Source organism: Anopheles funestus, chromosome 2RL, assembly GCF_943734845.2.
Source record: "Anopheles funestus chromosome 2RL, idAnoFuneDA-416_04, whole genome shotgun sequence".
NCBI lineage: Eukaryota > Metazoa > Arthropoda > Insecta > Diptera > Culicidae > Anopheles > Anopheles funestus.
This window is the reverse complement of record NC_064598.1, coordinates 31367456-31382467: the sequence shown is the minus strand read 5'-3', so window position 1 is coordinate 31382467 and position 15012 is coordinate 31367456. Positions and strand designations below refer to the sequence as shown.

Below are 15012 nucleotides of genomic sequence, written 5' to 3'. Positions count from 1 at the left end.
CAAATGTATTATAGACTAGTGCAAATTATAGCTTAACTTAAAATCAAGACAAGTCGACTGACACAGAGAATTGATTAAGTATGATTATCTCCATAGTATCTCCGTATCTGTTCATACGGCTGTTCCGTTTACAAAATCATACTGCTCTACGGTTGAACTGCTGGCTGGACTGTTGAGAAAAAGCTGCGAGTGAGATTTACGCCTTTCCTGCTCGATACGATCAAGATCAAACACTGGCGATGGTACCGAATGGTTGCGGTTAATGGTAGCCGTTTCCGCCCCATGTTGCTGCTGTTGCACGGCATTATGACGATGGTGGTGCTGATGGTGAACGTGCCGGTGTGCTGGTTGTTGCTGTTGCTGCACTACAGTAAGAATGGGACGCAATGCTGGCGATGTAGCCGTCTGATTAATCGGTGAGAAAGCGTGAGGCGAAAGGATCGTTGGTCGGCGGAAGTCCTGCTGCGAAGATACATCCCCATAGCTTCGATACATATGAGAGGAGGATGCGAGGTTATCTCTTTGCTGTTGCTTTTGGTGTCCAGCAGAAACTGTGGATGTGTAGGTAGGAGGAGGTGGATCAAGATATTTCGGGCAATGCGATGTGGTCGGTGTTCTGTTGTCCTTTACACTTTCATTTTGTAGTGAATGGTTTTCTCCACTTCTGTGCCATCTGCCCACCGAGGAGAGATCTCCATGCGATGCATTCATCCTAAAGGAAAGGCGACAAATCATTTCTTTGGATATCTTTATGGCTTTCCAAAGATATTGATAACTCTACTTACCCTTCCGGTTCCAGCAAAAGCCCACTAGCGGACACGCGCTTCCTTTCCAGCGCTATCCGTTCACCGAATCCTCCTGTTTCGTCTTCTGGTTCACTCGTTCCCATGTGGCGCTGCTGAAAATTGCGTGGTAACGTTTGCCTATAGTCTACCGAACGTGCCCGCCCGATCGGATCGCGACGCCGTTTATATCGACCATGTGCATCATTCATCAAATCGTCCAATGAGTTGTCCGAATGTATGCGTTGCCGATAGTTGGACGCATAGGTAAATGGTTCGTGGACCGCCACTCTACGTCTCGTGTCCGCCATCGAGTTGCGTCTTCGCTGGGTGGATCGATTGCGCCCTGAATGTGGAGAGGATGGTTCCACTACGAACACGCTACGATAGCTGTTGTCTCCGTGTCGTCCATCACTCTCGATGTAGTAGATATCCTTCGGCTTTGGTCGTGGTCCAACCTTTTTGCAGAACTCGTTGAACAGTTTTTCTTTCGATAGTTCCCGCGACAGATAGTTACGAGACAGGCCACAGATGTTGCTCAGTTTTTCCGGAGGCTCGTCATCACTGCGCGACGGTGACCGGGAACGTGCCCTTCGATTGCGTACCGCATCTGGTTCAACAAAATCATCTACCGGTAGCAGATCTGTGTAGGTTGACACACTTCGTGTTAACTTTCCAGTTGAGGACCAGTGTGAGAATTCCTGATTTGCGATTGGTGATAGGTGTTCTGTGCGTTGTCCATCACCATTGCTGCGTACACGTGTTTGGGCGATCTCCCGATCAGGATATGCCTGCGAGGGTTCCATGTAGAGTAGATCCGTGAGACTCTTAGACATCCCATCGTGTGTCATACGACCAAACGACCGTCTGTGTATACGGCAATCGACTTCATTTTCATCTTGCTGTTGTTGCTGTTCGAAATAGTATCTCGGTGTAGTCTCACAGTCGAGTCCATCGTAAGGATATCGGTAGTCAACGATCGGTGGTCCTTTCTGACTTTTGGCGTGCTCATCACCAACAGCTGGCAGTTCGCGCCGATAGTGTAGATTATAATGAATTCCCCCGGAAAGGTTTTGATACGTATGGTAAGCTGACTGGCCACTGTCGTGCACACTGTACTCATCCTGCTGTACATTCGAGTAGATCAGTACATTCAAGATACCGGACAGCTCGGTAATGATGAACCCGAACACATACAGCAGGAAGCTTTGACCATAGCGAAACGAGAACTGAGGAGCCTGCAGTGACGACCTTGGCCGCAACTTCGAACCTATTTCTGCTTTCAGTATTGAGATGTACATTATCAGCCCAATCAGCATTAGCAATCCTGGATATGAATAGGGGGGCCGGGGATGGGTAAGCCCATCAAGTGAAAGTCAGTTGCCGTTTTGTTGCAATGCGAAAGCAGGGGAAAAAAGGGCACACCTACCGGATATTATAAATAGCACCCCGGAGACGAAGTAGCAGATTTTGTGCTTCGTCGAGCACATGGCGACCAGGAACAGACCGTAGCTGACGATAAGGACACCGTTCGAGGCGAGAAAGAATGGTGACGAATGCGTTACGGTATCTGCAAATAAGGAGGCCGATAATTATTTCCGCACCTGCACCTCTTCCGGCTTCGTTTGCCGTTTGGTTTTATGGTCGGTTTTATCCCCTCCACCCGACCGCAATTGGCCCCAAGTTTGAACGAGGACGTTTTTGAATGTGTCCTAATTTGGTCGAAAAATTCATAAGAAAGTGTTTCATTTTCCCGATCAATTCTGCTCAGTTCTGCTTGTCTGGATACATCGAGGCAACAACAGTACACACAACAAGCAGTTTCGATTGGGAACGGTGATTTTTGGGACAGCACAAGCATACACCCGGAATCGTTCGTTCAACCTTCCGACGCATAATTGGATTATCGGTGCATGATACTGGCCAGCCGGCATTTCGGAGCGGGTGAAAGTGTACGAAACGGTTTTGGACTCGTTAGATAATGCTTACCCATGGCTTAAGTTAGGAGTCGTTTTATGTTTTTTGTTTTGTTTTGAAGGAAGGAATAGAACATCTGTCTTCTAACGTAAACGTGACTGGTGAACTACTAGTAGAAGAATGTTTAAAGTCCATTTTATGATACGGACGAATAGCAACGAATGATAGGAAGTAGCAGATCCTTTGATCATTCCATTAAGAAGTGACTAAAAGAAAAAAGGCCATTAGGGTGAACCATTTTTGTGAATAATTCACACTAAACATGTGCTGTGATTTGTAGGTGAATAACAATCGTCAATGTTAAGCATACTGTTAAGCTATAATTAATGCAACCGCCAATAGAACTCTAGCTCGAAATATCCACTAGAATCTCACCGATGTCGTTCTGCATCAAGACACATTCCTTCCGGAAAGAGCATTTTAATCTCCTCTAATGTGTAGCCGGAGCAGCAACGGTCTTCAATTATAAGCATCCAAAGCTCTTGTACCGTTCGAATCCGGGTGCAAAAGGAACCTATTGCAATGATGCACAGCATCCCAAGAATCTCGGGGGTTGTTTCAACGAAACGAAAAAAAAAAATGAAACAACGATGGCCACCGTACCGCAGGGGATTGTATTGACACATAAACAGTCAGGTGCATCCATTTGAAAGTGTTTAACAGTGGGCCGAGTGGGTGTGTAGTGTAATGAGCTGTAAATAAGCTTATAGCAAATGAAAAGGAAAATCTCGGTCAGTTGGTCATAACAGCTGGGCGGGAAAAAGGGGGATCCCTACCCTACCCCAGACAAGGACACTAGCCGGTGGACCAAAGCGAACCATCACACCTAATTTGAAACCGTTGTCTCGACCGGAGCTCTTGCACCTTTTCAGTATTACCACACATCAAAAGGATTGTGAGCATCGATAATTATATTACATCATAATGAGGTCAGGCCAGGGTATCGATGGCATAGAATGGTCGCATGACGCTAAAATAACGGTCACATCAGTAGCAGTTACAGGTGGATGAAGTGTTCGCGAGTATTATTGAAGACAATGTGTGGTTATTTACTTATAGTGGTAGTACATTTCTACAACATATCAAGGACTGTGGTGAAGATCAAAACCTTATTCAAGGCTCGCATGTCTTGACGACTGCTAGAACTGTTTAAAACACTGAAGGTTGTAGATCGAAAATGACTCTTCTACTGTAAAGAACTTGAAGCAATATAAATCTGGTAAGCCATTAATTATTAAAGATACCAACTTAGTAGTAAAATCGTTAAGAAAAGAAAATCTTCAAAATTTGGAACTATTTCCCTCTCCAGGGATAATGTTATCCCCTGTGCCTACACATATTTTACATATTCTCATTAATATCACCCACTCGAACATTAAACCAATTTAAAAAGTGCAGTTTTCTTCTGCTCACCCGGTACACTTACATGGTATGGCATTCGTCGAATCGTTTGGATCCGGACTGTACCCTTCACTAGGGAAATAATCGATGCTGGAGCACTGGAATTCGTCACCCGCAATTTGATGCGTCGATTGTCCCGGGGCTGTACCACCTGTTGTAGAAATTGAACATTGAAGCAGCAAGAAAAACACAAAAATTAGAAAACCACAGAATTCCGATCGTGCACGGACTTAGTGTGTGTGTGCTTTCGCTCAACAAGCACCAAGAAGTAGAAATTAGAGAACGGGTCACAAGGAAGGAAGCACAGAATAAATTCAACTACAGCATCCAGCAAAGAGCATGGAAAAGTATGGAGCAAGAAATGTGTATATAAAGAAAGCGAAAAGAAGAAAAAAAAACTCCCCAGAATGGAACGAAAACTCCCTCCGTCAAGTGTCATTTCCGATGTGTCGTAGCGCCTGTATCCGGTGCGGTGCGGTAAGCGCTAGTAAACCTTGTCTTCTACCATTACCAACTTGCCGTGGGGTTTGGGGAACCTTGACAGAATCCCTGCTACCGTACGGGTCTCACGGGCTAAGCCCTTCTAAGGTACGTTGCATCGTTACAGGTGTTAAAATCAACCATTCCCGTCTGTCTGTCTTTTTCTACCGATTTCCGATTTCCGGTGATTACGGTGTAGCTGGAGCTGTTATCCCGTTTGGTGCAACAGCGGGTGCCCGAACGCGTATTACGCGACTGGAGAATTACGCGGGTTCATCCATCCGGTGCTTTTCTTCTATCGGACTGCAGCAAAAATGGCCAAACTACTATAGTAGCGTAATTCTTCTCAAGCGTGTGGTCGAGCGCGAGAAAATATTTATGGAAATGATTTAGCATTATGTTGTAGGAAGAATTCTGTACGGCCCAAAAGAGCTAATCTGAGGAATTGTTTTATGCGTAAAAATCAATTGAATCATTTGATTTCTATCGTCTAAGCATCACCGTTTACCGACGTCCATCGGCGGCGTACAAAAGAAGAGATGTTTCGACGGAGATATGAACCGCCATATCACCCAAGGCAAACAAGCGTGTTGAAGATGTAGCGCTAAACCGACTATTCGGCCACACCGACTGACTTGAACCACCAGTAATATAAAGGGTGGTGGACAAATGAAATCAAAAATCAATTTTCCTTTAATGATCAGCTTTGTTCCTTCATGGTTCACTATCGTATCGGGGTGTGTGTTTTCTTTGTTATGCTGTAAGACATTGTTCTTCACTGTTCTTCAATTACTTCCGGAGATGTGCTTTTCATGTGCTGTACATTTGGAAGAAATCGTCCATTTAAGAGCACAATAAAACATTCGTTAAAATAGTGAAGTTTGTTAACAAACGACTCGAGCAACAAACGCGCCCGATTAGGGTAAAAATTTGATTTTCTCACCGAATATCGGGAATATCTTTTCGTGGCTGTTGGGGCAACTAAAAGTTCCAGTTTCAAATTAGCCATTAGTGAGAGAGAGAGAGACAACAAGGGGGGAAGTTATTGAGTGTTTAAACCATTTAGAACTTACCGCTATACTTACTGCAAAGCATCCAAAGTGAAGATTTGGTGTACTTGGTCAGATAGGCACCGGGGACATCGTCCTTTGTGGCAGGTATTAAATGTGGATGCTGTATGTTGAGCTGCTGATTATGTAGAAGACTATTCGTGGAACTAGTGGTGGGATGTACCACCATCGGGCCAGTTCCTCCATGCTGTGTACTGCTGCTGTTGTAGGTAGTTATCGGTATTTTCTCCTCCGTCAGTAACCACTGAGGCCCAACTACTGCTGCTATTACGAGTGCCAAAGAGAAGCTGACCAACAAACATCCAAAATTAGATTTTATTAAACGCTAATTATTTTCGACTAACCTCGACACAACGGGTGTGATCAGCAGCATCCAGTGCTGACTCTTACTAATACCATTGGAACCTTCCGAATCGGATCCACCAGCAGCAGCACCATTGGACGACAGTGTCCCGAATGAGCAAATTTTCTTCAACCTCTCAAATCGACCCTCCTCCACAAGTCGATGAGGATCGTTTATACTAATGCCAGAATCTTCCCGGCATAGCCGATTACCGATCAGTGCCAGATCACCGTTCGCCAGCTGTTGTACTTCGATACCATTATCATCGTAATCGTTCGATCGTCTACCATAACCGATGACCCGTTCCGAAACGGTTGGTAACGTACGCGAACCAAACATAACACCACCAGGACCGATCGGTTCCTGTGATCGTTGCATTTGCTCCTGTTCATACTCTTCGGCAGCAGTTAGTCCATTGTACGGGTAGCGTCTAAGTGCGGGAGGAAATACGGCCGGCACACTTGTATCCATCAGGGACGGGTCGAGAGAATTATCCAACGACATGGTAGACGACACTGCACGACGCTGCATTCCCGAGTGGATGCGCATTCTGTACAACTCATTCACTTAAACTCACCCATTCACAATTCAAATAAACCGTCCCTAAAACAGTGATCACGTGCATCGGTGTCTCACATTGCACTAGTGATGTACTACTTCTGCCGTACATCGACAACGACCGGAACGCAACTGAACGGGGACCACAGTTCGTTTTTTCGAAAACGAACGAACACGTGGCTTGTTGGTGGTGTGGTTTCGCGCGCACCCGCTAGGACACGACGAGCGCGATACGAGCGTCGTGCATCCTTCGTGTAAAAACGAGCGTAAAGCGAACAATTATGTTGCAGTACGACATAAGTGCAAAAACGGGTGCAAATTTGTGATCAATGGAATTGTATTGATTTTTTAAAAAGAATTGAACTAACACTATAATAGATCAATAATATTTGCGTGGTTGTAAGTGTTGTACGTGTGTATGTGTGTGTGTCTTTATTTCAATGTTTTACTCTTTAATTTTTACTCCTTTTTTTGTTAAAGACCTCCAATTGCACGGTATTGCACACCCTTGGGGCAGTACTGCTATATGCGTAAATTGGTGTGTTTTCTTACACGCTACAAGTATTAGCTCTTTGTGATGTTAATGATCCTGTTTTCTGAAAGTGGGAATTAGTTTTTCTGTACTTTTGCTTTCCTTAGTGTAGTTTTTTTTTCTTCTATAGTTGACATTAGCAGTAGTTTAAATTATTCTTTATTGTTCGTTTAATGTTGTCCATGTTGGTTCGTTTGCTTTGCTACGCTGCTCGCCTTGATACACTCCCTCCCCACCGGTATAGAGTTCGGTCATATATGGTTTTGTAGTTTTATTGGACGTTCCTTTCTTAAGTTATACATCTTATTTATTACAGCATACCTAATGACGGTGACATACCTTGTCACCTAACATAATCCCGCTTCAAATGTACCTTTATCTTCACAGTTAAAACTTATGCAAAATCTTTTTTTCTGACTTCTGACCATTTGCATTCCTCGCAGGCATCCATCCCCGGGGGGGAGGGGGGCATATTCCTACCCCCGGTTCAATTCCCCCAAAAACGTTCGACTTACGCTATATTACTCGCGACGAAACAACTACGATAAAGCTCTTGTATTGTGTGTGTGTGTGTTGTGTATGTTATCTTACTTGTTTATCTCGTATTTATTATTTAAATACTTCCGTGTAAATAGTGCAGTACTATCGTATTTTATCCACGGTTCGGCTACCGTAAAGTTTTGCGGAACGTTTTTTGAACGGGTCACAGGAGAAATTCTCCTAATCTCAACCACGAATGGTAACAACGTGCTCTAGGATGCATTTTGGCCTTGCATCGGAAATCGTACAGGGGGAATGATGGAACCAAAGTGTGTGGATTTTTACTAGATTATTGCATGATCGCTCTAGTACACCAAACGGTAGTACACACCTTGGTTTTGCTTTTTTACTTCTTTTACTCAAACACACACATACTCCTCGTACACTTGGGCGCGCGCCCGCACACACACATACAGATACTTATTAATCTCTTTTTATAAGGCAACCATAGTAGAAAAGCGTAGATAAATAGTAGCGTAGAAAATGTGCTCCCATCCGCACAACCCGGGCGGGCACCTGTGTGTACGCTTCCTTAAGGACATTATGACTGCAAAAAAGAACTAATGAACTAACAGGACGAACGTGTGGTTGTTTTTTCCTTTGTAGCCTGGGACTCAATTCATTCAATAGCCATCACACCTAACCGAACTGTTTATCTGTTCTTCAACCGGCAAAATATTTAATGCAGAAAAATGTTAATTCACGAAAGCACAGCTAACACTTAACATTGCAGCATGAGGGTTTTTGTTTCCTTTTCTGACCTATCTGACTGTGCTTAGCTGTTAAGATCAGAACGTTCTATACCGGAAGCTAGTGTACTAAAGTTTTGTCCCGTTTTGTATTCCGCTTAACAATTCAATTCAGCTAAAAAAAAGTCCCTACGAGCGGTTCATTTGTCCCTCTCTTGTTATTATATTAATCGGACAACATTTTCTTGTTTCACATTCTACCGTTGCTAGTATTTTCCTACTACTACTACTGCTGCTGCTGCTATTACTATCGCAGCTATTACTACTAGTGAACGTGTGTTCTGGTTGTGAAAAAGTTTAATCTGTTTAAAGTTTTGCTTTCTTTTGTTAGATACGATACGGTTTGTCCCTAAAGTTTATTTTCATAATAGATTTGCCGTCGTGTGCCGCTTCTGTTACGCATACGCATATCATTGTAGTCTACAGTTGGCTAATCCGCTACTATTTCATTAGTTCTACCGTTCTACATTCCCGCCGCATCGAACTGCATCACAAAATGGCCTTTCATCGACAAATGAAAACAAAACCAATGGGATCACATATGACCAAGTGTTTCATTTCAACAACTAACAACAACCAACTAGGTAGGAAGTGTTTTACATTTTTGAATGTTATGTTGCTTCACTCATCTTATCTGCTAGCATTTCTACTTTCACTGCATTCCTCTTTTCACACTGCTGATTACCTTACCGCACGGTTACAAAATGTATCATTCAAGGAATCTATCATTTCCTTTGCTACTTACATCCTATTTTAGTGTGTTTGTTTGTGTGTGTGCCAGTAGTTATGTTGTGTTTAGTACTAGTGGACCTAATGTCATTAATTCCCGGTTTCAGGATAAATACACGTGTATTGTCCGAGTTTATGTGTTTTAAGTGGTTAAAAAGATATAGATTGGTATTTTGTCTTCTCTTTACGTGTTTACCTATTGGGAAATCTCATTTGTTTTTGTTTTTTTTTCTGTTTTTTCTTTTGTTGACTTTGCCACTGTACTACACCAGAACGGAGCACAAAATCACTAATTCGCTGTGCAGAATTCTAGTTCATTATTGTCCACCCCTTCTTCTGGTATATGCTGGGAATTGCGTTTAACGTTTCAATCTGGGGCTCGGTAGCTTTTACGAAGAACCGAAAAATAGCTACATAGATTTAATGTGTTTAAGATTGCAGTTTTAAAAGTCAAAGGTACTAAAAGTCGGACATCAAATGGATCGCGAAATTATAATATTCAATTAGGTTTGTAGAAAACATTTTAACCAGTAAAAACAGGGGTGTTAAAACTGAAGGGTAAATGGTAAACGTTGCCCCTCTAAACTACGGAATCTGATCACGCGAACTCGCTTCCTAGTTGAAACTTTCGTTCCAACCTTCCGCCGGTAAGTTGGTGGTAAATTGGGTGATACCATTGTTTGCCATCGATTCCAACACTTCGCTCACGTAAGCTGCAACGTCTGTGTCGCTTTTTTCCGCCAGCTGAATGAACGCGTGTTGCAACAACTTTCCGTACTTAGGACGATCACGTTCGTCTTTGATTAAGCTAAAAATAATACATAAGAAACAAATCAGACATTTATGGGGGACTTTACAAACTCTGCTCCGCGCCGTTACTTACCAAGTATTTACAAAATTTACAAAATCTATAGAAAATTCCATCCCATTATAGGTGGTACATAGTCGTGGGGGATCACCTTCGACGACCTACGGGAAAAAATTAAAATTTAATGCGAATTATTTCATACGACCGATTGTTATTGTCCCTTCTTTAACCTGCCTACCTGTGAAAGCTGCTCAAACACAGAGCCCCACTTTGGATAAGGGAATTTACCAGTCGCCACCTCCATTAGAGTTATTCCAAGCGACCACACGTCACTGCGTACATCGTAGCCCTTGGCTCGTTGGGGATCGATACGTTCCGGCTGGAGGGTAAGGAAAAGAGACATCAATCTTTCAATCTAGTATGTGATCATCGATCTAATCTCTTCTTACCGCCATGTACGGTCGGCATCCTGCATCCTTCGTGCGTGCGATCGAATCCACCAGCTGTCCAGAGATGCCGAAATCACAAAGCTTTATGTCACCATTTCGCTTCAGCAGTATATTGCTCGGTTTTACATCCCGGTGGATGATTTTCAGCTCTTCCTTCAGATAGTTCAGTGCACGTACGGTTGCGAATGTGATCTGTGCCAGTATTGGTTCCGGGATCCGGCTTTGCTGACATTCGCAGATAAACTTGTAGAACTTATCGAGCGACGTGTCCATCAGCTCCATGCAGATCCAACAGTCACCCTCCTTGAACAGTGCACCGTAGAACGTGACAATGGTATTACAATCGTTGGACTTCATCACCACCTCCAGATCCATCAGCAGTTGCTTCTGTTCTTTTTCGTCTACCGTCGAACGGATGCGCTTTACCGCCATCACCGTGCCGGTGTGCGTGAACTTCATCCGGTTGACTGCACCGAACGCACCGCGGCCTATTTCACCCTCGTCGATTAGATCGTCTGAGGTGAAATCGTACATTTGGTTGGGTGCGATCTGTAGTTTGCCTGCCGCCGCCTGCATGCGTATGCGTTCCCGGGTCGGATCCGGTATCATCGGAGCCTGTCCACCCTGACATCCTTGAAAGCTGAGCTTCTTGGACGGTTTCTTTCGCTCTCCGTTCAATTCCAGTGGAAGTGGCATGAAGGGACGTGCTGATGATGGAGTTGTTGCTAGAAGAAGACGAATGAGAAGAGGAAAGCGGGTGGGTAAGGGATTTAAATAAATAAACATAGCGGCCAATTCCACCACCGTTTTTTTTTTCGTTTTACCTGGTGAAGATAGTGAACTCTGATCGTCTGACATTAGCGAGAACTTGGTGGTAGCGGTGCGTCCGAATCAGGTGGTGAATAGTTAATGTTTAACCTGCAGCCCCTTTCACCCTGGGATCCGTAATATATTGTTACTTATTCACGCGCTGAAACATTCACTGCTAACATTAGTAAGCTGACTATAAACGGTTGAGCGTTTTACTAGAAACGGTGTAGTTCTTTGCAGTAGAAACTGGACGAATTTTCGAATGATACCACCGATAATGCGGACTTTGACAGGCACGACACCTGATTCACCTGGCCGCGGTACGTATCTCGAATCGGAAGGACGGAATGACTGTGGACGACGACGACGGGTGGTACTGGTGTTTAAGCGACAATCTACGTCGGTGATGACCGATGGAACCACGGTCGAATCTGGTTCAACTACGATTCCTGCACCAAACGGGTGTGGATGGCAGTAGGAAAACACACAGACAAATCACTCATAAGGGTGCACCAGCAGCAGAGAAAATATGCACCGAGGTTTCTGCTGACAAGTACACACACAGTCTGCTGGAAAGGGCTGCTTTTGTTGACCTGTTTCTGATGTCACCGAATACCTTGCGGCGTGTGCTGGATCTGCTGCCCTTGCTGTGCCAGGTCACTAGTTTCCCTTTTCTTTCGCTTTTTGCCAATGTCCAGCAAAGTTTACTTTACGTTTTTTACCCGTTTCGTGGTTTGTTCTTTTGCGATTGAAGTCTCTATAGTAGCAGGTTCAGTAATGGTGGTGCTTGTTGACAGTTTATGCCTGTTCTGCGTGGTTCGTTGATAAATGTACTGGATAAAATTTCGTTTTATTACTTTTTTGTAGATGAATTCCTTTTCCTGCTAGATACATTACGCCCTGTGCCGAAACAATATAAATTTTATTCTTTTTTGCATTCATTATGGTGCAGAAAATGTTTGTTATAATCTGGTATTTTTGTAATTCAAATTTCACACGTTGCTGTCAGTAACCCTGCACTTATGACAGCTAACTATTTGACATCGGTGAATGACCAGTACGCAAACAATAACATGTTGTGTAGAATTGTTTCCGTGTTTTACAAACAATCACATTTCCTAGCTTACCAATCATGTGGACCGTCTGTTGAGCCGTTTTGCTAAACCATGAGTTCGTATCAAGAAACGCTATTGCCGGAAAGTGTGGCTTCAGATTCATACTCGGAATGGAACAACATGTGCCGGACTTGTTTACAGCCTTGCGTATCTCAGTCCATCTTCGAAAAGGACGAAAGTTCGCTGCTTTCCTACGCGGAAAAAGTGATGCAGTGTGTAAATGTGACCATCCGTGCAGCGGACAATCTACCCGATCGGATCTGTTCGCAGTGCATCGAAGATCTGAATGTGGCGTTCCGATTCCGGTTGAACTGCATGGAAGCTAACACCCTGTTGGAAGGGTCGGGTACATTCGATTGCATTGAAGAGAAGCAACCTGATTTGGCACCGATCGTTATGCCGCTAGAATCCGTTCCGGACGATGAGGTGCAGATTGCAATACATCTAGATACTGGAGTCATGTATACGTACAAACCACCGGCCGGTTTGAATGTGAAGTTGACTCATTCACTTTTAGGCAGCGAAGAAACTGCTGCTAACGACGAAAACAATACAACAACCATCGTTGGAATTCTAGCTAACACTGACGAGGATGAAGTTGCCAAGGAAGTTGATCCTCCAACAACGCTGATAGATGACCCCGTCCCGAATTCGAATGATACGACCGACGTATCAAAAGAGGATGATGTAGAATATTTGGTGTACTTAGAAAACGAGTCGGATGTGGTGCAGGCACTGGCAGAAAATACTGAATTGATGGTAAGTGCTGCTTAAGTTGCGACTCCTATTATCAGTTTTCCTATATTTAATATAAAATGTTCATTTTAGCAATCTAATCTTGAGAAACAAACGGAACCACCAACGAACCATATTGCCGTTGCCGAAAATCAAAATCATTCCACCGAAGAGGAAGGCGTAAAAACGTTACAAACCATCCGCAAGACAAACCGGCCGAACGAGATGAAACCAACAATTGAAATGATAAAGTCCGAGCCGACCACGGACGGTACCGGCGTGGAGACGGTAATACGCATCAAGCGTAACCTTGCCGGACCGAAACCATCGTTTTTATGTAAAATCTGTAATGTAACGTACAAACACAAGCATGCGCTCGATACGCACATGCGGCGACATTGGGGTGATCGGCCACACAAGTGTGAATACTGTGAAAAATCGTTTGTCGTCCCATTCGAGCTGCAGCGTCACGTGCGTATTCACACGGGACAAAAACCGTACAAGTGTCAGTATTGCGATCGAGCATATTCGGACTTTGGTAGCAAAACGAAACACGAACGTACGCATACGGGCGAACGGTAAGCTAATGTTTAAGACTGTTTATATTACAAACAAAAGATATTTTTGTGGTAAATGGTAAATTTATTCTTTCGCTTTGTTTGTCTTACTTTTTCCAGACCTTACGCGTGTGATTTTTGTGGCAAAACATTCTCCTACTCTCACGTACTAAGTAGCCACCGTCTCATACATACGGGTGTGAAGAAATATGGGTAACATGATATAGAGAACATTATGTCCAACCTTTTTGGCACACCATTTCTTCATTTTCTTACATTGCAGTTGTACGATCTGTGGGAAACACTTCTCAAAATCACATCATCTGAAATCGCACTGCAATACGCACAGCGACCGTCGCAGGCGGACCGTAAAAACGACGGATGATGCAGATGAACTGCAAGCTGAAAATAACACCAAGCAAGACACAACAACAAACGTTGTGTATTCGGAAATGCTTCAGGATGAGTTAATAGCAACGAACGACGATGAGGTTACAGTGCACGGGACCCGTACCTTGAACCTCCGCCAGCAGCAACCGGACGGTGGTGATGTGCTTGTCGATGCATATCCCGATACTGGTGCTGGACTGCTTGTAACCGAATGGCCAATGGTGGTGGATGGTGTAAAGGGGGAAGAAGAATGCGCGAACGTAACCACAGCCGGTGTAACGATCGTACCGGAAGAGTTGGAACACGTTTCCATTGTTAACTTTAGTGATTATATGATCAAAACGGAGGTTCTCGACGGTTTCATGGTGGAAGACTCCGTGGACCGAGATCCGCTGGTAGGGCGACAATTTATGGGCCCATGATTGATAGCGGAATTTACCGTGGAAAGGATGCGGATGCAGACATGACTGATAAAGAGTACAATTCGTTCCCGAGTTCCATTTGTCTTCGAGCTTTTTGCGTTTACTTTCTACTCGTCGCATGCGCTCTGGTAGAAACGACCCTATTTAATTAATTTGCTGACCTGTTTGATTTCTCCCTTTTGCTATCGTCTTTCTGTGTCCATTCCTATGTCTCTTAACTTTCTTGCATGTTCCGTGATCTTTATGTCCTTTTATTCTTTGTATGCCAGGGTTTTTTGTATAGTCCTCGTACTAATGAGCTTTACCATACTATGTACAGAACGTGATGGAAATAATAGTATAAATAATAGATCATGTGTATAAACTAGCCAAAGGTCGATAGAAACTCATGTACTTCATGGAGAAATATACACGCACAAGATAGAAAAAAGGATATTTTTACTATTTTTTTAAAAAGAAAACTACTACAAATCTTTCGATTGGGAATGTTTCCATGTGAAAGTACACACACTTAAGGGTATGTGAAAAAATTATTTAAAAAACATTAAATGTCTTTCTTTGTGGA

The 15012-nt window shown here is 43.7% G+C and overlaps 3 protein-coding genes across 4 annotated transcripts; 1 reads left to right on the top strand and 2 right to left on the bottom strand.

Moving 5' to 3' along the window:
* Nucleotides 1-15: 15 nt before the first annotated feature.
* Nucleotides 16-7152, bottom strand: LOC125764293 (uncharacterized). Of its 2 annotated transcripts, none has more exons than XM_049428404.1 (6): nt 6055-7152; nt 5714-5997; nt 4186-4311; nt 2212-2352; nt 786-2109; nt 16-712 (listed from the first exon to the last, which is right to left on the bottom strand). In XM_049428404.1, the coding sequence occupies exons 1-6, from the start codon at nt 6600-6602 to the stop codon at nt 112-114; spliced, it is 3024 nt and encodes a 1007-aa protein (XP_049284361.1). In that variant the 5' UTR covers nt 6603-7152; the 3' UTR covers nt 16-111. The 2 variants fall into 2 exon arrangements, with proteins under 2 accessions (XP_049284361.1, XP_049284362.1); XM_049428405.1 differs by having other exon boundaries at nt 5726-5997.
* Nucleotides 7153-7399: 247 nt separating this feature from the next.
* LOC125764337 (dual specificity mitogen-activated protein kinase kinase 4-like) lies at nt 7400-12034 on the bottom strand. Its single transcript, XM_049428490.1, has 5 exons — nt 11243-12034; nt 10419-11143; nt 10208-10348; nt 10045-10130; nt 7400-9969 (listed from the first exon to the last, which is right to left on the bottom strand). Exons 1-5 carry the CDS (start codon nt 11274-11276, stop codon nt 9777-9779), a joined length of 1179 nt encoding a protein of 392 aa, XP_049284447.1. The 5' UTR covers nt 11277-12034; the 3' UTR covers nt 7400-9776.
* Nucleotides 12035-12262: 228 nt separating this feature from the next.
* LOC125764316 (zinc finger and BTB domain-containing protein 14-like) lies at nt 12263-14968 on the top strand. Its single transcript, XM_049428458.1, has 4 exons — nt 12263-13102; nt 13172-13656; nt 13756-13848; nt 13919-14968. Exons 1-4 carry the CDS (start codon nt 12395-12397, stop codon nt 14445-14447), a joined length of 1815 nt encoding a protein of 604 aa, XP_049284415.1. The 5' UTR covers nt 12263-12394; the 3' UTR covers nt 14448-14968.
* The last annotated feature ends 44 nt before the right edge of the window (nt 14969-15012 follow it).

What these genes read in the sequence shown, in the direction of transcription:
- LOC125764293 (XM_049428404.1), bottom strand. Translation starts at nt 6,602, where the DNA reads ATGCGCATCCACTCGGGAATGCAGCGTCGTGCAGTGTCGTCTACCATG. An exon ending in GCTTTGCAGTAAGTATAGCG is followed by an intron (nt 4,312 to 5,713) that starts GTAAGTTCTAAA and finishes TTTCTACAACAG; the next exon opens with GTGGTACAGCCCCGGGACAA. An exon ending in GGTGCTATTTATAATATCCG is followed by an intron (nt 2,110 to 2,211) that starts GTAGGTGTGCCC and finishes ATTCATATCCAG; the next exon opens with GATTGCTAATGCTGATTGGG.
- LOC125764337 (XM_049428490.1), bottom strand. Translation starts at nt 11,276, where the DNA reads ATGTCAGACGATCAGAGTTCACTATCTTCACCAG. An exon ending in GAGTTCACTATCTTCACCAG is followed by an intron (nt 11,144 to 11,242) that starts GTAAAACGAAAA and finishes GTCTTCTTCTAG; the next exon opens with CAACAACTCCATCATCAGCA. An exon ending in GTAAATTTTGTAAATACTTG is followed by an intron (nt 9,970 to 10,044) that starts GTAAGTAACGGC and finishes TATTATTTTTAG; the next exon opens with CTTAATCAAAGACGAACGTG.
- LOC125764316 (XM_049428458.1), top strand. Translation starts at nt 12,395, where the DNA reads ATGAGTTCGTATCAAGAAACGCTATTGCCGGAAAGTGTGGCTTCAGAT. An exon ending in CGTACGCATACGGGCGAACG is followed by an intron (nt 13,657 to 13,755) that starts GTAAGCTAATGT and finishes TACTTTTTCCAG; the next exon opens with ACCTTACGCGTGTGATTTTT. An exon ending in ACGGGTGTGAAGAAATATGG is followed by an intron (nt 13,849 to 13,918) that starts GTAACATGATAT and finishes CTTACATTGCAG; the next exon opens with TTGTACGATCTGTGGGAAAC.